The sequence below is a fragment of the Gloeophyllum trabeum genome (genome assembly GCF_000344685.1).
Source record: "Gloeophyllum trabeum ATCC 11539 unplaced genomic scaffold GLOTRscaffold_00013, whole genome shotgun sequence".
Classification (NCBI taxonomy): Eukaryota; Fungi; Basidiomycota; class Agaricomycetes; order Gloeophyllales; family Gloeophyllaceae; genus Gloeophyllum; species Gloeophyllum trabeum.
In genome coordinates this window covers 1,202,573-1,223,921 of record NW_006920422.1, presented here as the reverse complement: position 1 = coordinate 1,223,921, position 21,349 = coordinate 1,202,573, and the positions used below count along the sequence as shown (strand labels likewise).

Sequence of the window (21,349 nt, the reverse complement as noted above, 5' to 3'; positions counted from 1 at the left end):
TAGGGGACGGTGGCGATCCCTGCGACCTGTTAGCATTCCCCCTCTCCCCTCGTGCGTCGGAACCCCCCAGCAAGCGAATTGCCGTTAATAGGGACATGACTGACCATGCGACCCGCTCATCGATGTAATGCATTCACTGGCTGCGGCGTGTCTCGCAGTCAACATTGCAACGACGAGTACGGCGTCCATGTTTGTATGTCAGCGGTCCCTCGACATTCGACAGCATCAGCGCTCGGTCTAGTGCTCGGTTTCATCCGCCTCGATGGCCATGATAGCTGTCTGTACCTGGACTCTATGTCAGGGGCCTGTCGACGGGGCGCACTGCGAGCAGCATCATCTATTCCGTGCATCCGTGACTTTCGGGGTCACATCTATGGATTGCAGGCCAGGCGTGCACGCTTGAAGCTTGAGCACCGACCATGGAGCTGGCCAGCAGCCCGCTCCTCGGAGTGTGGCTGCCAGGTCCCGTAGAATCCAAGCGGTCGTGCTTGCTTGCCTTGGGAATCCCCAAAGGTCTTATACCAACACCTGCCTGACTGGGGAGCACTGCACTCATGAACGTGCAGCCTCAAGAGGTGACCAAACCTCCCGTCACCGCTCTGGCGACACGACACCGATAGGGAGAGGAGGAAAAGATCGAAAAATACGACGCACCGCCCGTATCCCGCGGTAACTTCCAAGCCTCTCGATGGTGCCCTCCCTAAAGCATAGTTCTCCGGGCATAGCGGACAAATCAACAAATCGAGGAGCGAATTTCTGGTGCACCGCTCGGCCAGTTATGAACCGGTCCCTGCAAGAGACGATCATGGGGACTAGAAAGCTCAGACCTTAGCCCACTCGCAAACGAAAGCAAAAGCTTCGTGCGGGACGAGTGTCGCGGCTTTGAAGCTGCTGCCGTCGCGAGATGGTGGTCGCTGAAGGAAAAGGAGGAGAAAAACATATCTTAAATAGGAAAGTTACGCGTCCACGTGACCGTTAGCGCGCTTCTCAATTTCAGCCACACTCAGCTGCCGCCACTACGTTCGTGTTTTTGTCGTCGCCGTCGTCTCTCACGACGACGAACAACTTGTTTCGTCTGTACACTATCCTCCGCTGTCGTTGTCTATTTATCTGTACTATTCCTCGTCTCGTTCACGATGGACGCTACCGAATTCTGCCAGCACGTTGACACCGACATGACAGGTACCCAATCTGGCACAAGTTTACACGGAGTATCCCAGCCACGTCTTCACGACCTACACGACTTTAAGGCTCACGTTAACGACGAAGTTATGGATATACCCCCTCGTTCTCCGAGCCGTTTAGGCGTTCGTCAATCGCCCCAGTCACCCCAGTCACGGAAAGAGGCTGCTGTGAACCGGAGCGGGCCATATCGCCCAACCTTGCAAAGACGCAACTCGGAGATAGGGAGGGACAGGCACAGTTACACCAGAATCTACGAATCCACCGAGTCCGATACAGACACGTCGTTCTGCTCGACGTCTGATTCTGATTTCGACCAGGAGGATGACTCGGACACTTCCGACTCGAGCGCGGACGACGAGTTCATCTTCGACGCGTTCTTCACCCCGAAACCCATTCGCGCGTCCACGCCTCCCCCAGAGGAACATCTGCCGACGCTCCCGCCGGCCGCAGTGTACCAACCTTCCCCGCTCTCGCCACACGGTCGCGAACCTCATACGCGCATGGCTACTACGCACCCACGCCACGCATACCCACATCGCGGCATGTCGCGCAGCAGCCTGATGTACACCAAGTATTTCTGGCAGACGAGGCACGAAGAATGGCAGGAATGGGAGGCGCAAGTCGAAGAATCCCAAGCAGCGGCGGGCGCATACGATGGCATAGCAGTGCCGCCGAAGGCCCCTCCACGTGGTCCTCCAAGGAACGGGGCCACCTTCTTTGAGCCTCCCCAGACTTCGTACCACAGATTCCTCGCGGCAGATCCGAACTCACCTATCTACCCCCGTGCGGGGGACCTATCCGACCTCCGCAGTGGGCACTCCGTCCACCTTGACAGGTGGTTCTGTTTCTTCCCGCTGTACAAGATCCACCAGAAGCTCTTCCGGCATGATATGGAGCATCGGGTGAAGGGGACGTCTTCGGGGTCAAACTCACCACAGCCTGACGATGATGCGAGTGACGTGACGCTCGTAGCGGACATGTCCAACGAGAACAATAGCGGCATAGCTGAAGACGAGAGTCTCGACGACTTGATCAACGTCGGCCTAGGGTCACCTGTTAGACCTAAACCGACGGCCAAGCGGAACTCTCGCCCATGGGAGACAAACTGGGTGCTGCGTTGGGAGAAGTTCGCCGAGATCCTGAGGGACGAAGCCATGGCCAAAGCAGCCGCAATTGCCGTTGAGCGCCGGCCACGAGCGACGACCCCAGACGACGTGCACGCCGTCAAGTCGACAGGGAAGTTCTACTTTGAGGAAGCGGACGAAGAAAGTGACGGCACAGACGGGACGGAGAGCGACGAGGACGACTACGGCGTGCTCATGTCAAACCCCATGTTCACACGCCCGCTCGGGTTCGGGTTCCACAGCTTCACGCACGACATTTTCGCGAGGTCTGCGCCGTTGGAAGTACAGGCGAACCTCATCTGCGCATGACATCACGACAAAAGTATCCCACAATAGGACTCGACTCCTGCACTTTTTGGACACATCCCGATATTATATTGAGCAACTCGCTGTATAATTCGTAGTTTTGTAGCACGCGCCTTATATTGCCAGTGACTCATTATAATTGCACTCCTCGTATATACACTCAGTCCGTACTAGTCTCTGTCTGTCCACTCGGGTCTATTTTATGGATACACTGTACATACATCTACTTTTCTCTATCATTATTGCACTACTTGCAAACGCCCCCTTTAAAAGCTAGGCTTTTCCTTCTGCTTTGCAGGATCGTCGTGGCCATGTTGCGTCGTCGCACTAGACTGAGGCCCGCGTCCCCGGAATCCCCACTCGATCTGGTGGGCAACATGCACGTCGATACCGAGGTCGTCCGCGAACTGCCAGACTGCGCCGGGGTTCTTCTGGAAGTGGCGACCCACGAGAATGACGTCCGCACTGCCGTTCTGAAGGACCTCCTCGGCGAGCTTGCCGTTGTCGAAACCGCCGACAGAACCGACGACGATCTTGTCACCGTGCGTCTTCTTCACAGCATCGGCAAAGTGCGCCTGGTATGCCTGCGATTTCTTGGTGATCTTCTGCGCAGCGTTGTTGCCGCCCGAAGAGACGTCGATGAAGTCGACGCCGTGCTCGGCGAGGATGCCGGCGAGCTTGACGGTATCTTCGGATTTCCAGGAGTCCTCGTTCGGGAGGACTTCCTCGAGCCACTCCGAAGCAGAGACCCTGCACGAGGGTAAGTGACCGAGCTCTGAGCAAGGTCAGAAAGTAACTTACCGAACGAACAACGGCATTGAGGGGGGAATGACGGCGCGGATGGCGTCGGCGATCTCGACCAGAAGTCGGATGCGGTTCTCGAAACTACCACCATATTCATCCGTCCTCTTGTTGCTCACAGGGCTCAAGAAGGACGAGAGGAGGTAACCTACGAACCAGATGGTCAGAAACCGTATACAGCAGGGGTAACCCATCTCGATACTCACCATGAGCGCTATGAATCTCGATGACATCAAATCCGGCCTTCAGCGCCCTCTTGGCAGCCGCTACGAATGCCGACTTGACCCTCTTGATCCCCTCCTTCGTCAACTCCTTCGGTTTGGGGAACTGGTCGTTAAAGGGGATCGCAGAGGGTCCCCACACGTCCTCGGGCCAGCCGCCCTGCTCCTCCGTTGCGACCAACCCCATGTGCAGCCAGGGCGCGAGCGTGGACGCCTTGCGGCCGGCATGGGCCAGCTGGATGGCAATCTTCTGATTCTGGGAGTGCGCAAACTCGACGATCTTGCGCATGGGCTCGATCTGCGAGTCTTGCCACAGGCCGACATCTTCCGGAGTAATGCGGCCCTCGGGGAGGACAGCGGAGGCTTCGATGATAGTCAGGGCGGGTCCACGAGTGAAGATGCCGCCGACTGCACGCAGGTAAGCATTCCATCAAAATATATAGGTGCCGTACTACTCACGATGAGCCAAGTGCCAGGCAGTCATATGTCCATTCTCCGCAGAGTACTGGCATAGCGGAGATAGCTAATCACCATTTGTCAGAGATAGCAGACAGATCCAAGGTACGGCGATAACATACAAAGATCCGATTGTGGAATTCAACACCCCGGATCTTGATGGGCGTAAACAACTTCGGAACCGGCTTTCCATTCGGCTGGGGATCGTACGCAGTCCCTGAAGCCGGGATCTGAGCAGGAGTGAAGTAGGAGATGCCAGGAGCGGGGGCGTTGAAGATGTTGGCCATGGCTGCAAGTCGTTGGATGGGTAGAACTGGTCGTAATCCAGAGCCAGATGCGATGTTTTTATAGCCATGATCCAGCGGAAAAACACAACGTTACACAAGGAGCTTCTGCTGACAGAGCAGGCTGAGAAAGCGAGCCCATCGATGCATTCGTCATTCGGGGAAAGGTCTTGAACAATCCCGATGCTGACAGTGACATCAAAAAGGTAAACCATGGACAATCTTGGTCAATGTACGCCGGCTCTTGCCGTCCGACGGTACATAGTTCACCCGGGTCATTGACATCCGATTTCAAGGCTGGGACGTCCCTGCCTGCATTAACTCACGGTATCGTTGTGAGACCTGGCATTGCATGAACCTGTTTAATACCAATAAATATCCCTCAGTTCACCACAGATATCATCCATCACGCACAAAATCTCGTTCCCGGCAAGGGAAATGGAGAACTCTTTCGAGGACCGAAGCGATAATCAGCGTCTGACATTGTGTAAGCAGCTCAAAAGTAACGGATGAAGGATTCTGTTTAGCTTAGTAAGGTTGGGTTGTTGAAGATCAACTTCCATGTCTTAGACAATCCGAGGACGTACAGGCTATCCGGTGGATGGACCCAAAATAAGTGGATGCTCGACAAGGGCAACTACTTGGGCTTGAAAGACGCTAAAAAAGGCCGCTTTCTCTTAACCTGTTGTTTCCCCCATTCCAAGTAGTGCGCCCCAGTTGGTCGCGAGCCAAGTCGTCGTCGACGGCCAACGTAGCCTAAGATTCCCGTGGTCTACGGTGGCGAGCTGTAAACGTCGAAAGGTGATATGGTCGCGCACACTGTCACCGTCGATGTCGACGTTGTAGTGAGAGCAGAGCCATTCGCCGCCGTGACGCGTTGATTAATTACGCGTCGAGTCACATGACCGCCCTTGTCTATGCAGTCCCCTCGCATTAATTTACGTTCATTGTTCGTTGTAACCTGCTGCCGACACTGAATTTTGGACAGAAAATTCAAATACGGAGCAAGATTCTTTCTGCTACAGCCGGTTGCCCCTTTCTACCACACACCTGCCGTGTCATCGAAAACCTCGCACTCTTATGACTTATTTGTCCAGACACGTTTCGTAACGCTCAGATGACTGGCTCCTACCAGGAAATCTCGAGATTATGGATTATCTGAACAAGAAGGCAGCTTAGGATGCAATGGAAGTAACGTTACTGCTTTCGTCTCGTCCTTGGCCTCTGGGAACCGCGAATCCATGCTACTGCCTCGTGCTGCTCCCGATATATCACCTAGACGCCCATCCATGTAAGTATATAATGCTGCAGTTGCCTCACTTCTCCGGTCTTCCCATCTCTGCACCCCTCAAGCAGCAACACTCGTCCCGGACCAGATTGCGCCGCCAATCTATCTTCGCGAGCGAGCCAGTTGCTGGCCATGCACGATCCAACAAACAGTCGCCTCGGCGGCTGGTGATGCCCATGATGAGCCTGAAGACCTGCCTCGTAAGGCGGTGAAGGCGGGGCGTCGCTGAGGATCGGATCGTGGTGGGTCTCGCCGTGCCCTCTGGTTCCCGTGCATCGCCTCGAGTCCTAGAGATGACTCGTAGGATTGTCCGGCCTTGGCTAGGCTGGCGTCGGTGACTTGCATAGCTAATAGCTGGGATTTCGATGTCGCCCCACTCATTTGGAGTAGTAGGCGGCAATGACTCGGAACCACTGGTAGCAAAGCTTTGATCGTCGATCCAATACCGCGCATTACAATGCACGCGTCCATATAGGCTGCGGTTCAAACTTCAGAACGAGGATAAGTAGCTGTCTCTCGTACTGAAGGTGTTTTCATCAATGCGGCTGCTGCTTCGGAGCTGCCGGATATGTGTCGGAACATGGATCGAGAGTCATAGATGTCCATCGGCGCTCGGTGGTCGAGACCATGGGCACAGCTGCGGGAGTCCCGCCTTCATGGCATGCTTGCTGGTACGTCCTTGGACGTACAAGGGCTGCTCATTGTTTTATAATTTTTGGCGCCCGTATCACGGCTGCTTCGGCGCCGTTGCTGATCCCAACGGTACGGCTTCTAAGTCGAGGTGCGTCCTCTAGGGATGGCTACGGCCCTCCTGAGCTAACGGCATGAACAGATATCCTTCCTAGAGCACTCAATGTCGTACTGTCGACGGTTGCCCAAAGTACAAAAGGGGGCTTATCGAGGCGAAATCAACGAAAAGAGAGTTGGGGTACTTACGCAGGAATGTCTAGGTATCGCGCTGCCATCTCTCGGGGTATCTGCAGCATCGCAAGCCCGTCAGAAATACAGCAGTTACCAGATTACATAGGTACAGGTCCTCATGATTGAAATGGACACGCTACTCGTACAACGGAGCCCAAGTACTCGCGCCGACTCCGATTATGAACTGGTGAGCCCCTCCATGCCGCAGTCCCACAGACACGATAGACGCTCATAACTTGAACCCATCTTGAGTCTTTCTTGATCGAGATCTTCCGCACGATGTAGATTCCCGTAGCCATCACCTCATCGAGATTCGACACCCCATCCTGCGTCACCTCCAGCTGCGCTGGGCACTTGGAGAACCGGCCTGAATTGGCCTTGTGAACGGCCACGGGTCACGTTTAGTCGTCTTCAACAAGCATATGTAGACGTCGGGTCAGTAAGAAATGGAGGACGGTTGTGAGAACTGACCATCGCACTCCTGCGCTTCACCCTCCAGGTGAAACTTACGCCATTGGATGCGATAAAAGTCGCTTTACTTATGGTTCCACGTTAGCGAGATTCGTCCGAGGTGCTTGAAGAGCACGTACTGCGACCACCACCCGCTTTCTTTAATAACTATCTTGCGCTGGTTGCACATGACTGACTCGGTTCTGACACTCGCAGTCCCGATCTCATTGCTTCACTGCTTATCCTGCTTCCGGATCCTCAAGGTCGACTTCCTCTTGCCATAAGCGGTCTTGCTATCCATGGTGTACATTCGGGAACGATATCCAAGTGACCCCGTATTTTGATCCTTGCTTGAAGGTGAATAGAACCATACTTGATACGAGTGAGCGGTGATGTTGGGCTGAAGTTTGCAATCCGTAGGCCAATGTTATATTCCGTAGGCCAATGTTATATGCCGTTTGGCCCTGAGCCGCGAAGTCGGGGCTTAATAATAATTCACGTCTTAAGTGCTAGCTCAACCTGCCACGATGTAACTCGGGCTCTACGCACTGCAACGATTCCTCCATTCCTAAGCTAGAAGGTGAAAGACATAGACAACTTCGCAGCTGTGTGGCGGCTTGGTGGCCGCTATGCCTATTTTGGTAGTGCATCACCGCCACCGCGCCATCGAATTCCAAACTCAGTTTTGATGGCGGTGGCCCGGGCGCTCTTGCGATTGGCGGTAGCTCCCTGGTCCACCGTTAGCTGATTCGATACATCTCAAGGGGCTGCCGGACACAACTAGTCTCAACCTCTGTTCTCCGCGATGTCAAGCGTGTGTTCGAATGCTCCTCCATCCTAGTCTTCCTTTCAAGTTGGACTCGGGGAATAAAGGATGCAAGCACCGTGAATTCAAGTCAGAGCGGATACTATCCACTGTCGCCTTACGGGGGATGATGGCAAAGCTGAGCGACAGACTGCGGCGTACGACTGAACCCCACTTTACTCTTGACGATTCTCCTCCAAGGCCTCTCACTGGTGCAATCATTCCAGGACTTGCGTACCCTCGTCTCGTTGGGCAGGTATCCTCGACATGGTCCCCGAAGGCAGCCGCCAACGCTGCGCTGGTAACAGGAGGCGAAGCGGGAGGTGATCATGTTCAGCAGTCCTCGAGCTCGCTGACACATCAGCATGGCCTGTGGTTCTCAAAAATGTATTCATATTCGAAGTCTGTGGCCACAGGGACTGCCGCCGTAGATTGCGTATATAAAACTATGGCGGCCAACATTCCTCGCGAATTGCGAGGCAATAATTGGCCCGACGACTAGTTGTGAGATGCACCCAGTACATGCCCAAGAACCCAAGAACGAGCGACAAGATCACGAAGACCAACCCGACAGACCGGGGTATACACCGAAGGACTAACACTAATGTCCGTCAAACATGTGGCATTAAAACGACAGGTACATACAACCAACAAGTATGGCGGGGGAATAAGTACTATAGTCCGGAGAATCGATGTGGGATCGGGTCGTGATAAAAAAACAGGCCAAGGGTTAAATAGTCCGATTGCAAACGTCAAGTCATTACTACTGTATTATTGTTACGAACGACATCTCCCGGAACTCATAGCAACAACGTCGCGCCGGACACGATGCCCAATAGCGTCGTCAAGAGCACAGCGACGGACGATGCAGGGATGGCCATCATCGGGGACGCGGCGGACTTATTTGACGACTGGGCGCCGCCGGTGCCGGTCACACCGGCCGTCGCTGTGGGCGAGCCGTACGGGATCTATCGAGCAGACGGTCAACAATCCCGTAAGAGGAAACAGAAACGAAGGCACGCTTACTGAAGTCGACACGGATCCGGCGTGACCCGAACTGAAGGGTAACGAGATCGGTGCGTTCGGGGACGCAGTAGGAGCCAAGAGCGAGCCATTCCGGACACCAGACATCCATTGCTCAAAATTCTAAGACGCAAAGACAATCAGCAAGAAAACCGGGTGGGGTACGTCAGATACTCACGGGGTAGGTGTAGTCCTGTTCGATGTACGGCTTGGTGTTGTTGTTGCACACGGCGAGCGGCGTGATCCACTTGAACGCCTGCTGGATCTGCGGGAACCACTTCATGTTCTCCGACATCGTGAAGTTTTGCTGCGAAGATCCATCAGCCAACCACGCACATCGGATATAAACGATCCCTCGCACCAGCTCGTGGCTCAACACCAAGATACCTTCCGTATCGTAAGTACCATTCTTCGCCTTGTTGATGATATTCTGCAGAGCGCGTAGCGGGTCAGCGTCACAGGACATCCTCGGGGGATCGTGGCGCTCACCTGGTAGTTCTGGTCGATGGTTGTCTGCGGCAGCGTCGGGTACTCATAGTCGAACGTGTCCTCGACCCAGATGACGGTCTGCATGCCCAGCGCCTGGGCGATGTACCGAATGCGATCGTCGACATCGCCGAAGGGCGGACGCCAGCACTGGGGCGTTACACCGATCACGTCCTTGATGGCCTTTTTCGAGAAGTAGACTGATATCGCAAGCAGAGTTCTCATCAGACACAATCGAAGGAAACGGGTATCGAGCGCTTACGCTCAGCAAAAGCCTCCTCATTGGTCAGGGCCGTCATGTACCGATGTGACCATGTATGCGCGCAGCTGTATTCGATGAAGCGGTCAATAAAAGCCCGACGATAGGCGAATCGAACACGGACATCTCGTGCCCGTCGGCGAGGCCCCGCTGCGCCTCAAGAGGCCAGTCCAGGACGTTGGAGCCAATGTAGAAGAGTGTCGCCTTCTGGTTCTGCGATTGCAAGTAGTCCTGTACAACATCAGTTGAGCGAGGGTGTTCGAAAAGAAATATAGGAGCAGCCGACTCACGTAGTACGCGTTGTGCGAGCAGTTGGGTCCGTCGTCGACAGTGAGACCCCAGGTGTTGGGCGTAGGGCAACGCGTGACGTCAGGATTGATCCCCTGAATCTTTGGTGTCGTGCATTGATGGTACGACCACCAGCAGTCGGGATCCGCTGCCGGGTATGTGGGAGTGACGTTGGAAAAGTCGCCCATCTGCAATGACGAGCGCAGTCAGTAGCCGTACCCTTGGGACGCACATCTCGCGAGAGACACCATCTCTGCACACTGCAGAGATACGGGAGATTGTTCATTACATACCGGAGTGCCCTTGGGGTTGATTTGGGGTATCCTTGCAGCGGCATAAGGTCAGTATACGCCTCGTGGTGTCCTCGTTGCAAAGCTGCGGAGGCGGTACGCACGTTGAGTTGAGGGTGTTAAACAACGCAATGGCGTCGTTGTCCGCCGTCTGAAGGTTGGCGATTTGCCAAATTGTCTGCAGCGGGTCACGAACGGTCAGAGACGTCTAGGGATCCGATCTCGCCAAGCGTTTCGAAGGTGCTCCCACTCACAGGATAGTTCTTGATCTGTAAAAAAATAGAGTCAGAAATAGTCCAACGCAGCCACGAACAATCGATGAGAAAGTTGGAGGAAGTTCCCAGAACTTCCGACCAAACCTCCGAAGCTGTTCCTGAGGCTGTTTCTAGGGACTTTTGGCTGCTCACCATAGCTTGTACGGGTGGGTATGAGTAGACCTGGCATTCCGTCGTTGGGTCGACGCTCTGCGCCTTGTCCTGCCATGATTGCGCGTTCGCGAACGCGGCGAGGGTCAACGAAACCGCGGCGAGCTTTAATGCCATCGTTGTCGACGTCGTTTCGGGCAGTAAACGAGTGCTTAACGTCGACAGCGCAAATTTAAGCCGAGTGTAGAGAGAAACAGAGATGGCAGGAACAGAGAGTGCCAAATCTAATAAAAGGGGGGGCGACAAGCGGAACAAACATCGCACGGCAGTCAATGCTTCAGTTTCGGCAAACAACCCAACATGACGTAAAAGGCAATACATGTTATTATTAGGATGTTACATTTGCGGGGAACCTAATATTAGCACATGCCGAACTCCCTGTTGCGCGTGCCGGGTGTATTATTGGCCTCGGAGGCGTGCCACCTGCTGCAGGAGTGCACGTCGAGAACGGGGGAATCAAATTCAGTCAATTGCGATCCGGGATGGAAGTGGTCAGTAGAGTTGTCAGCTATGATGGGTTCCATGGGGGGGACTCACACCAGCCGCAGAAGGACAGCTACAACGCGAATGTTCAGCCCGGTGACCGTGGAGATGAACATTGCTGCGGCATGCCCAATGGCAAGATTGCACTTTGAATGTTCATAGGCTGAGGTAATCTACTCAAAGTTTGATAGGTTGTAGAGCGAACTGACTCGGCTTTCTGTGTAGAAAGTGGGTCGGTCCGAGTCCTCAGGCTAGGTCTAAAGTATGTTGCCAAGCTGCGGTGTGGATATTGAGGTGCGGTGCCTCGCATGCTCAATTAGAACGTGAATAACCAACGGGACAAACCGACAAAACTCTATGTGAGAGTACCTGCCTTCAAGCTGCTAGAGGGGAGATTTGGAAAACAGGTCATTCACGCATGTTGGTCCCCTGCAGGCCCTCTTTTGTCGATGTCCTTGTCCGGAAGGGCGACCATCATGATGTTATCTCACGCCTATCTTGCATGATGAGCGCCTGCCCAGATAATGATCAAACCGCTCAAGGACGAGGTACAACGTATTGCAGGGGTGCGACATAAACGGCTGCAAGTTCACTGACCTCCCAGAACCGCGCTCACCACTATTTAGTATCTGTCGCAAGCCATACTCGAAGGACCTTATGGTTTCAAGTCGCCTCGTTCACCTGGCCCCCTCCGTCCGTTGTTCTATTTCGGACTCAAGAAACCGGGCATCGCGAACTCCCGTCGACCGAAAATGAGTGCTTCTCCCCGCTGGTACCCGTTTGCGTGTCGACAGGCCGTCGAGTGAAAAGATCGGGTAAGGGGAGAGGGCTCTCCGCTACCGGAAACCCAAGCCCATTCCCCTTCTCCTACCGCATGCAATTTTGGCTCGGCAGTCTGTCGATATGCAAGCGGCTGCGGACCTCACGCTGTGAGCCCTCTCGCGGCATCGCACCATCTTCCCTGGCCCTCAGCCCTGGTGCGGTAGGCAGGCGCCTCCATGTATACGCTGTTCTGATAACAAGGCACGAGATGGCTTGGATATCTGAGCAGCGTGCACAGAGATGGCACCGCCGCCGTCGCAAACATCTGAGTATCGCTCGCAGCCATAATATGCCAGAATGATGGTGCGCTATGAGGGGTTTTACACAACATGCACAAAGCCCTAAGTGAGCGCCCCCAATGTGTCCAAACTACCCACATACTGATTCGAGAAGCTAGTCCTGGATTCGTGGCAGCCTAGCACATGGTCATGATCATACGGTCGATTATTCCGTAATATCTGTCTTTCTCGCTGATGAGAAGGCCGCTGCGGCTTCGTGAGGCTAAAGTGTCGGCTGTTGACTCGGATGCACGACAGGCCGAAGGAAGCAAAGGTCCAGCGACTTGTGCAAATATACGATTTTCGGCGGCGCGAAACTTATTTCCTCGGTGCACTTTACCTACAAAGTCACCTACATGTTAGCTTGCTAGGCAGCTTCGGACACCGCACACGGAGGTTGTCACAGATACTCGCTGCCAGCAGATTTAGCTGTACGAGACAAGTAGGCCGGTGCCTCAGTACGTGTGTGGCTTCAACGGATCGTCAGGTGTGGCATGTACATTCGGACATCTCGGTCTCGTGGCGTTACTGTACACCGGTACCGTCCCAGTCATGAGTTCAGGTCGAAGCCGCCCATATGGCAAAGCGAGGCTACAGCCGCTCATCTACTCCATAGCGCAGGATCAAGCCTACGCGAGGCCAACTACGCCGCAGTCTGGTACCATCCCCTCTTTTCAGGTGCGGTATATAGCGCTGGTGACGCACACGCCGGGTCAGTTCCAAGCATCCCATCCCATCATGGTCGTATTTACCTTCGTAGCCGAGCCCCCGCGGGGCCCGGCCCCGCAGGGCACGTCGAACTGGTCCCCGACGATACCCGCTACCCCACCTACGCCTACACCGTGGACCGCGGGACCGATGGCTGCAAGACATGAGCATCAGCAAGAAAGCCGTAGACGGGACATGTACAAGTGAGCTGGGCACGGCGAGCGTCAAGTTGGAGACCGCCACTTGTGGCGGGCAGACGATAGACATGGAGAAGAGTCATGTCTTCTCTCAGTATGTCGCTACGATACTAGGGGCAAACCGCTGACGATGAACTTGAATTTCAAGCTCGGAAGTATTCGTGGCCTCAAGCAGGATGCAGCGTAAATGCGTGAAAGACGGTACCCAGGGCGCGGAGGCGCGTGAGAGCTCCTGCTGACAAGCTTAAGCAGTATGTACTAACCTCTAACGATAGCTGCATTGAACGACCGGTTCCGATCCGGCTCGTTCACTTGCTATCCAAGATACGCAACATGCGAACCGTATTGCGTGCACAATGAAGTCTTATCCGTAAATGCGACTTGGTTGTCCCATCCATGTACCCTGTAAAAATCAGGTCAGCATGACCGGGAGCGCTGCCTAGCATACAGTTGGCATGAAAAGGATAGCAATACCAAGGCTTCGGATGCTTGCGCCCTCAAACGCAGCCTGCACTTATGCTGCAGCCCCGAGCTTCTGGCACGACGTCGATCCCGCCAATTGCGAGGGGCGTCACATCAAGAAGATTCAGCATTCCTTCCTACTCCGTTGAAGGGCATAACCGGCGCCCACCGAGCCAGACTCCCCAGGAACCTCTAAGTACGCTCTTCGTCGGGCGAACAAAGAAGTATGTCGATCCCGTCTGAGCCTGCCGATGGCACAATATTATTCAAATATGCAGACGAAGACCACTGCATTTCTTTGCGACTAGCAGGGTCGCTGCTCATCGAGAATTCAGCCGTGGCCGTCGAGACTAGCGTAACTACTCGTTCCTGAAGACCTACACGCCTAACGAGTCATGATCACGTGGTGGCGCGGTCGGATTGTTGTATAAGCCTTTGACAGGGGATATTGCCCCGCCAGTCCCCTTCGGTAGTACCTACTAGTACTAGTACACATACCTTGCAAACCCTAGGGAGAGGATAAGTGCAACTAGTGCAATGATTTCGTGTCGCAATACCGCCCGCGCGCGTATACTCAAGTCCCGCAGCAGTATCCGGAAGCGCCCGAAACAAGCTGCAATATTTGCCAGTGAGGGGCTACGAACATGCACTGCCCCACTATTGATGGGATCCCGTAGCTTATAAGCTGTGAGTGCAGGCTGAAACGTAAATTCCAGGTCATATGGTATAGACAAGCCAACTACGCCGCAGTACTATAGTCCGCTCAATCTTCCCAGGTACACTCCAGCGATATATAGCAGTGCATACACAGACGTTTAACGTTAGGATCAAAGTGCTCCGCATCACGCCCCGAACTCAACACTCATCCATCAAAGCCATGGTCGTATTCACCTTCGTATCCGAATCATCGCACGCGGGCCATATCGAGCTTGTCCCCGAGGACAGCCGCTACAGCACTTACGCCATGGACCGCAGGACCGGCTGGACCCACGAAAGGGACGACATCAGCATCAGCAAGATTGTGGACGGCACGAGCCGCCCGCTGGGAATAGCAAGTGTCAAATCGCGAACCGTCACTTGCAACGAGCACACGATAGTGATGCGCAGAAGCCACGCATGGTCCCTGTATGTCACTAAATTCTAGTACCAGAGACAGAGCGCTCACCGCGGGCTTGAAAGCTCGGACGTATTCATGGCCTCCAATGGGTTGCAACTCAAGTGGAAAGTCAGATACACTCTGGGCGCCGAGGCGAGTGAGAGCTATCTGCGACCATCCCGGCCGCCCACTCACCTCCTATTATAGCTCAGAGTGGTTAATGATGATGCCCATTCTGATCCGAGTCGAACCGTCGCCGTGTACAAGTCACAGCTGGTCTGGCGACCTAAGGCACCTCCAACGCTGGTGGTGCATGAAGAAGGATTGCCGGTGCTGGACGAAGTAATCGCGACGGCCGTATACATAGCACGGAGGCTAGTCATGTTGAATGAGGGGAACGAGGAGTACTGACAAAGACCATCTCCGTCTGAAGCTGACGTGAGTGGTGTCTTTCCTACAACGCTATTGAATGAAGTGACTTCGAATTCCATACAAGAGAATGACGACCGTGGCCTTACAGCGACGAATCTCATTCAAGCTCGATCCCCGACAACGGGCGCTATGAGAGCCAACTCTTCCATGACTTGAAATTCGACTGAATGATATCTGGCTTGTAGAAAGCCAGGTAGGATCGTTACGTTTACGGCGTCTGAGATCGGAGGTGCAAGTCAGGTCCTCGCCCATTGTTATCCGAGATGGTCGCTTTAGCAAGAGCCTCGCCACCTTTCTATTAGTGGAGACACACTAGTTCAACCTGAGTCAAAAACGTGATGTTGTAAGTTCCCAGCGGAGTACAGTATCAGCTCCCATCCCATGAGATTGCGACTACGGGAGCAGGGCCCGTCTCCCGAGCAACCAGGACGCCGCAGTAATACCATTCATGCCTTGAATGACGCTACACTGTGGCATTCTGGTTCACGAAGGACAGTCGGCTGGGATTGTACCCATAGACTGCTGCAAAATGTCAGGATTCCTAGCCCGGAACGCAAGGGCACCCAACCAGACAGAGAACCTCTTCCTGTGTCAATGCGCTATCGCCATAGCCACACCTTCAGCCGCTGGCGAGATGAGCATTAATGCATTAAGCACATCACACGGTCAAGGGAGAGCTCGATGAATAGGGTGTATGTACCCTATAACGCCCATCAGAGAGAAGGTGGTTCACCGCCGTGGTTGCGTCGTACGAATGCCTGGCTGCATCGGTACGCGGTTGAATCTCACTGCAGCCGCGACTCCCAGGACCGTCAATCTTGGCAAGTAGGATGAGTGCAGATAAAGACAATATTCGATAATTATTGCTAATCTGATGAACATCACCGGCACGAACCTTGGGACCGAGTAAGGCTCACAAAGGATAACCTGTGTCCCTGGTCGAACAAAACGTCGCATCCGCGCTAGTTCTGCCGATGGCACTACAGGACATGGACGATAACGGACCTCGCAGCAAGCAAGGTTCCTGTAATCAAACGGCATGCAGCAGATAATCAACGCGAAGGTGTATTGCGCAATAGAGTCTGTTCAGCGTAAAGATAGGCTTGACGTCAAACTGTATAGAGAACTGACCTCGCATGAGGTTGCTTTGTTTCACAAGCATTGGGGCGAACTGAAGCTATACCCCTTCCAGCGCTCAGCGTCGCTGCTCCGCACTATATATGACGCAGTGCGGTGAGCCCACGACATCCATGCTCAACAATTTCCGCCCGACGTCCTCGACGACGTCCCCGACAAAGCGTCGCAGCGACCACCTGGACGTGCCTCGGCGACACTCGAATTCAAGCCAAGTGCTGATAATCGCCGGTAAGAACGAGTGTAAGTGACGGAACCGGCGGAACCTTGTTTTGACGCGCGGGAAAGGCCAGCCTCGAGGCGCGAGTCTAAGCAGCGCCCGAAATCACATGCCAGACGCGCCGAGTACATATTTCCTCCTCCTGCCCGCCATGCAGCGCAGTATTTTCTTATCGCTCAGCAATGGCCACAGAAACGCAGACACCGCTGTCCATCGTCAACCGCATCGGCGCCATCCCGCTCGTGCACGACTCGCTGACGACGCTGCACTCGACGCTCTCGACGAACCCGTACACGCAGAGACCGTACACGACGGCGCAGGGCATCACCGTAACCGCCTACCAGAAGATCGGCGAGCCGCTGCAGACACGGCTCGCGCCGATCCTCGTGAAGGCGGACGGGTACGCGAACAAGGCGGTCGACGTCGTCGAGAGCAGGTATCCATACCCGTTTAAGACGCCGACGGAGGACATCGTGAAGGACGTGAAGGCGAAGAGCGACGAGGCGCGCGACGTCGCCACGAAGACGATCGATGACCGCGTCAAGAAGCCCGTCGCAGGTGTAGCGCAGGGTATTGACCAGGTACGCCCGAGTCTGCTTAGAATCATGACATGTGCTTACGCGCGCATCTAGCGCTTCGCACCCCTCGTCGACCTTTTCGAGCTGTACGTGAGCAAGCTGCACGCACAGGTGCCCGAGACGCCCGCCGCACAACACCCTATCGAGTCCCCGACATACCAGTACCAGCGCGCCTACGCCCTCACCCGCAACCTGCGCGACTCCCTCTACGTCTATTCCAAGGAACAACTCGAGCAGCTCGAGTCCCAAAGCACACTCCTGTAAGTTTTGCGCGTCTTCTCCCATGTCTCGCTTCACTCATAGTTATCCAGCCAACGCGCCGCCGCGACCGCACACACCATCTCCACGACCGCCTCCTCCTCCTACGCCTCCGCGCAGCACAAGGTGCACGCCCTCTCGGACACCATGATCTCCGAAATCCGCGCTATCCAGTCCACCACGGCGACCCTCCCCGCGCACGTCCAGCACACGCTGCACGACCTCACCGGCGCGCTCGCCGCGACCGCGCACCAGCTCTCGGCCATCCTCACGCAGTCGGACGTCCCGCTCGCGAGCAAGGTCGCGCAGGTGAGGGTGACCGTGCAGGAGCGCGTGCAGCCGCTGCTGGAGGGCCTCAACGCGCGTGTCGAGGGCACGCTCGCGGCGATCAGGGGCAAGACTCAGGAGGTGAAGGAGAAGACGGAGGAGTCAGAGGCGCCGGCGGCGGGTAAGGGGGATGCGCCGAGCTTTGCAGCGGTCGTCAAAAATGAGGAGCCCGTACCGGAGAGCTTGAAGACCAACGGGCATTCAGAGTAATTTCCCTGTTCGTTTCCTTTTCCTTCGTCACTTGGATTATTCCCTTCGTTTGCTCTTACCATAGACTGATTCCCCGTGCCCAACCGATCTGTATCGTTTATTCGGATATGTAGGTTAACCTATGTGATCTCTACGTTTACTTAACGCCTTCTACTGTAATGAATGGATGGCCGTAGGCTTGGGGCTCCGCTCTTCAGGATGATTACGTCGGAAACTCTCCAATATCCCTTCATGCATGCAACGGTGGTATAGGTCACCGCTTGGCCCGCAATCACAAGGTCGGTGTCAAGAGTATACACATACCTGCAACTGTTGCCTAGAGTAGACGCGATCTTCAGAGGCAGGGAAGCATGAGATCCTTTCCCCTAGTATCTCATATGCCAAACCAGATATTAGCAAGTAACATAGAGTACCAATGCAAGCCCAAAAAGCAGAGCTGACGACCCCGCACGCTACCTGATCCCCGAATCCAGTCCTTTATTGTCACCTCCATCTCCCTCCTTAGCATCGTCCACATGGATCTCCTCCACCGGCCCATCCTCATGCAGCCCAAACTTCTCATTCAGGATCTCCGCTACCTTCTCCTTCTCTCCATCGCCCTCCTCGCCCTCCTCATCCTCGACCGGCTCTTCGATCAGAGCACCCTGCTCCCGAATGACCATCCACGTTCGTTCCGAGACCTGTTGGGCAAAGACAGATTGATGAAGAGGCTGGAGTAAACGGCGCCGAATGGAGCTCACCTCCAGATTTTGCGCCATACTGATGTTCTTGACAATCTGGCCTTCGTGCAGACTGTGCAGAGTGCGTCGGAATGACCGAGAGAGGAACGAGGATAGTAGGTGCAGTGGCCAATCTGGAGGCACCAGTGAAATCACCTGCACATGCGACGCAATAATGGGTTGGGAACCGAAGAAGGTTCCATATTAGAATAGACTCACGTCTACGACATCAAGGTTCATCGCTTGGGAATTGAGCAACCTCGCTGTGCTTTCTGAAGTCGACTCCCTGCCAAAGATAACAGCGCGCCAACGATCAGCCCGATGAAATGGGTAGGGTCGCCATATACAGTCGCCGACGGGACAACACTCACCCTCCACTCATACACACCTCCAACAATATACCCAACAACGTCTTCCGCGTCTCCTCATCCGCGCTCTGCTGTCTCGTAATAGCCCCGGGAGTCTTCGATTTGCCCCCAGTCAAGAGCGACGACCAATGCAGCAAGCCATTCTTCTCGCCAATGGACGATGCTAACCGGCCAGTGACGACGTCCCCTCCGAGGGTACAATACGACTCCGCCGACCGTGAGTCGTGCAAAGTGTGCATTAGGATCGTCAGTGCTTCTCGATGGTGTCCCAGCTGGATCTTTTAGTAGGGTAGCGCGGAATGGAGGGGGTGCTGCCTACCTTGCCTTCGACAATAGCTCGCTCGATCACCAATGTCTTCTCGTATTCTGCGAGCCTCTCCTTGATCGGCTCGGGGTCATACAAGTCCGACCCTTGGAGGAACAGGATGGTCTTTAGCCGCACGCGTTTATGCTCCGAGTCAGGCGTTGTCGAGACAAAATATGATAGAAAAGAGGTTGACGAGGAAGTGGAAGAGCTTGAAGCATAAGACGAAGCTGCACATGCGGATAAGATTAGATTTGACGTTTGTGATGTGCGTAGTGTGGGTGTTACTCGCCTTTAGCCCGCCACAACTTCGCAACGGCTTCATCCTTCATACAAGAGAGGACTTGATCGATACATGTCATCGCCAATTGCTGATGCAGCTCTCGGTCCTGTGGACATCCCGATCCAGTTTTACGGTTTCATACGCTCAACGTTTAGAACATGACGACGGCTAACATCCATTGCACTCACCGTACTCCGCCGTTGTAAGATCAGATGTTCGAGGTACTGAGCTGCAGCGACGGGACTGGCATGACGCAGCCGCTGTAGCAATACAAGATCGTCTTCCGCCTTCCCTGCTCGTTTGCCCGCGTCTCTCGACATCAAAAGCTACGGTTTACCCACCAAGTTAATTGCGGCAATGAGGTGTAGCATGATCCGGAACATGCCTTCAAGCCGCGCTCGGGGTCGTGGGTAGTAAACCAGACACCCCAGCGTTGGATGAGCGCGCGGTCGCGCTTCTCACTTAAATAGTTAAACATGGTGGTGAGAGGATCCGGGAGATCCTCGTCGGTCCACTCCCCCTCCGCCAATCTGTAAGTTAGTCTCGCGTCAGGTGCCCGAGCCCAATGTGAACGGTTGGCAAAAAGTGAACGTACTTTGCCCAAGCATCCAATAATTTCCCCTCCTCCCCGCGCTGCCGGTACAGTTTACACAGGACATTAAACTGTTGCGATTGAATCAGGATGGGCTCCACCTCGCTCAAGTCGACGTCGTTCGGGCCATCCAGCATCCTGTGCAGCTCAGGCGTGTCCCCGTTCTCAGCCAAGATCTTCAACAGAGCCGTGTCCACAACCATCCTGACCTCCCTCATCGCCGCCAGCCCCTTATCTCCCACCCGTGCCTTCCTGTGCCATGCCTGAAGCACGTTATGCAGCATTCTCCTCGCCTCATCTTTCAGAATCTCTCGCAGTTCGGCGGTAGGACGGGCCTCGCGTGTGTTCGGTTTGAGGTGCGGTGAGTAGTTCCTGACTAGGTTTTGTGCAACTACATCAGTCCCGACATGGGCGGGCGAAGAGAAAGCCTGAGTTTTGGGAAGCATGGTAGAGAGAAAGAGACGGACAGCAAAGATAGGAGTATATTATTAACATTGAATTAGAGAGCTGGGATGGGATGGCGGGGTGCAAGAGATAACGAAGTCAAGGTGGATGAGTTACTCACTTATGTCTACCACCGTGTCCTCTTCCGGAATGTGCTCTGCTACGCCCGCAAACATGTCTATCGAATCCTCCGGCGCGAACATGTCTCCCCTGTACTCAGGGAAGTAGCTGACGAGGATCCGCGGGTCGAGCTCTCCACTAAGCAGGTATTGCCCAGCATCTTCAAACAACGTTTCCGAGAAGCATTGAAGGCCTATGCGCTGGAACACGTAGCGCAGCTCTTCTACCTACCATGCAAGGCGCGTCAATGACCCCGTGGATCAGGACGTTGAACAAAACTCGCCTCATCATCGTCCAGAGAGATCTTCGATTGCAGCTTCTTCCTCTGCTGCTCCGCAAAGTCAGCAGCCTCGGAGATGCGGTGGTTTTCAAGAAGGGATTCAGCTTGAGACACGAGAGTTGCAGGTACTAGTGACTGGACAGAATTGGGCCCCAGCACAAGTATCCCCGAACGAGGGAATGATACACGTCCGTTCATTGACTGAGAGTTGTATTTATCGAGACCCTTCCCCCGTCGTAATCAAGTCTTGAACCTGCGTGTATTCCAAAAGCAGGCGACCACCAGAAAGCGCAAGCACGAGATATGCGTTGCGGAGGTTCCGAGAGAGCAGTTAATCGTGGGAATCATAGTATTGCCACACTTCTCTCGGAGCGGACGTAATTACGGACTTCATTATGCACTTGAGTACCCGTGCAGATGTG

The 21,349-nt window shown here is 54.5% G+C and overlaps 7 protein-coding genes across 7 annotated transcripts; 4 read left to right on the top strand and 3 right to left on the bottom strand.

The window, feature by feature from the left end:
• Positions 1–1,136: 1,136 nt before the first annotated feature.
• On the top strand, positions 1,137–2,618 carry GLOTRDRAFT_132479 (uncharacterized protein; the record flags this gene model as incomplete). Its single annotated transcript, XM_007871327.1, has 1 exon — positions 1,137–2,618. One exon carries the CDS (start codon positions 1,137–1,139, stop codon positions 2,616–2,618), a length of 1,482 nt encoding a protein of 493 aa, XP_007869518.1.
• GLOTRDRAFT_80652 (FMN-linked oxidoreductase) lies at positions 2,198–4,439 on the bottom strand. The gene is made up of 5 exons (XM_007871326.1): positions 4,216–4,439; positions 4,097–4,160; positions 3,623–4,045; positions 3,417–3,564; positions 2,198–3,365 (listed from the first exon to the last, which is right to left on the bottom strand). The coding sequence occupies exons 1-5, from the start codon at positions 4,378–4,380 to the stop codon at positions 2,882–2,884; spliced, it is 1,284 nt and encodes a 427-aa protein (XP_007869517.1). The 5' UTR covers positions 4,381–4,439; the 3' UTR covers positions 2,198–2,881.
• Positions 4,440–8,641: 4,202 nt separating this feature from the next.
• On the bottom strand, positions 8,642–10,729 carry GLOTRDRAFT_132477 (chitin deacetylase-like manno protein MP98; the record flags this gene model as incomplete). The annotated part of the gene is made up of 12 exons (XM_007871325.1): positions 8,642–8,809; positions 8,868–8,987; positions 9,043–9,171; positions 9,226–9,294; positions 9,354–9,550; positions 9,613–9,677; positions 9,734–9,840; positions 9,900–10,085; positions 10,191–10,221; positions 10,292–10,365; positions 10,442–10,456; positions 10,595–10,729. 12 exons carry the CDS (start codon positions 10,727–10,729, stop codon positions 8,642–8,644), a joined length of 1,296 nt encoding a protein of 431 aa, XP_007869516.1.
• Positions 10,730–12,747: 2,018 nt separating this feature from the next.
• Positions 12,748–13,110, top strand: GLOTRDRAFT_132476 (uncharacterized protein; the record flags this gene model as incomplete). The annotated part of the gene is made up of 1 exon (XM_007871324.1): positions 12,748–13,110. One exon carries the CDS (start codon positions 12,748–12,750, stop codon positions 13,108–13,110), a length of 363 nt encoding a protein of 120 aa, XP_007869515.1.
• A 1,144-nt stretch (positions 13,111–14,254) lies between these two features.
• On the top strand, positions 14,255–15,438 carry GLOTRDRAFT_112272 (uncharacterized protein). The gene is made up of 5 exons (XM_007871323.1): positions 14,255–14,338; positions 14,396–14,687; positions 14,742–14,811; positions 14,866–15,096; positions 15,155–15,438. Exons 2-4 carry the CDS (start codon positions 14,440–14,442, stop codon positions 15,067–15,069), a joined length of 522 nt encoding a protein of 173 aa, XP_007869514.1. The 5' UTR covers positions 14,255–14,338; positions 14,396–14,439; the 3' UTR covers positions 15,070–15,096; positions 15,155–15,438.
• Positions 15,439–16,564: 1,126 nt separating this feature from the next.
• Positions 16,565–18,019, top strand: GLOTRDRAFT_65234 (uncharacterized protein). The gene is made up of 3 exons (XM_007871322.1): positions 16,565–17,025; positions 17,077–17,282; positions 17,334–18,019. The coding sequence occupies exons 1-3, from the start codon at positions 16,627–16,629 to the stop codon at positions 17,815–17,817; spliced, it is 1,089 nt and encodes a 362-aa protein (XP_007869513.1). The 5' UTR covers positions 16,565–16,626; the 3' UTR covers positions 17,818–18,019.
• A 52-nt stretch (positions 18,020–18,071) lies between these two features.
• On the bottom strand, positions 18,072–21,197 carry GLOTRDRAFT_140707 (uncharacterized protein). Its single transcript, XM_007871321.1, has 9 exons — positions 20,922–21,197; positions 20,649–20,874; positions 20,087–20,474; positions 19,873–20,021; positions 19,224–19,438; positions 18,908–19,176; positions 18,756–18,822; positions 18,558–18,692; positions 18,072–18,497 (listed from the first exon to the last, which is right to left on the bottom strand). The coding sequence occupies exons 1-9, from the start codon at positions 21,123–21,125 to the stop codon at positions 18,270–18,272; spliced, it is 1,881 nt and encodes a 626-aa protein (XP_007869512.1). The 5' UTR covers positions 21,126–21,197; the 3' UTR covers positions 18,072–18,269.
• Positions 21,198–21,349: the final 152 nt, after the last annotated feature.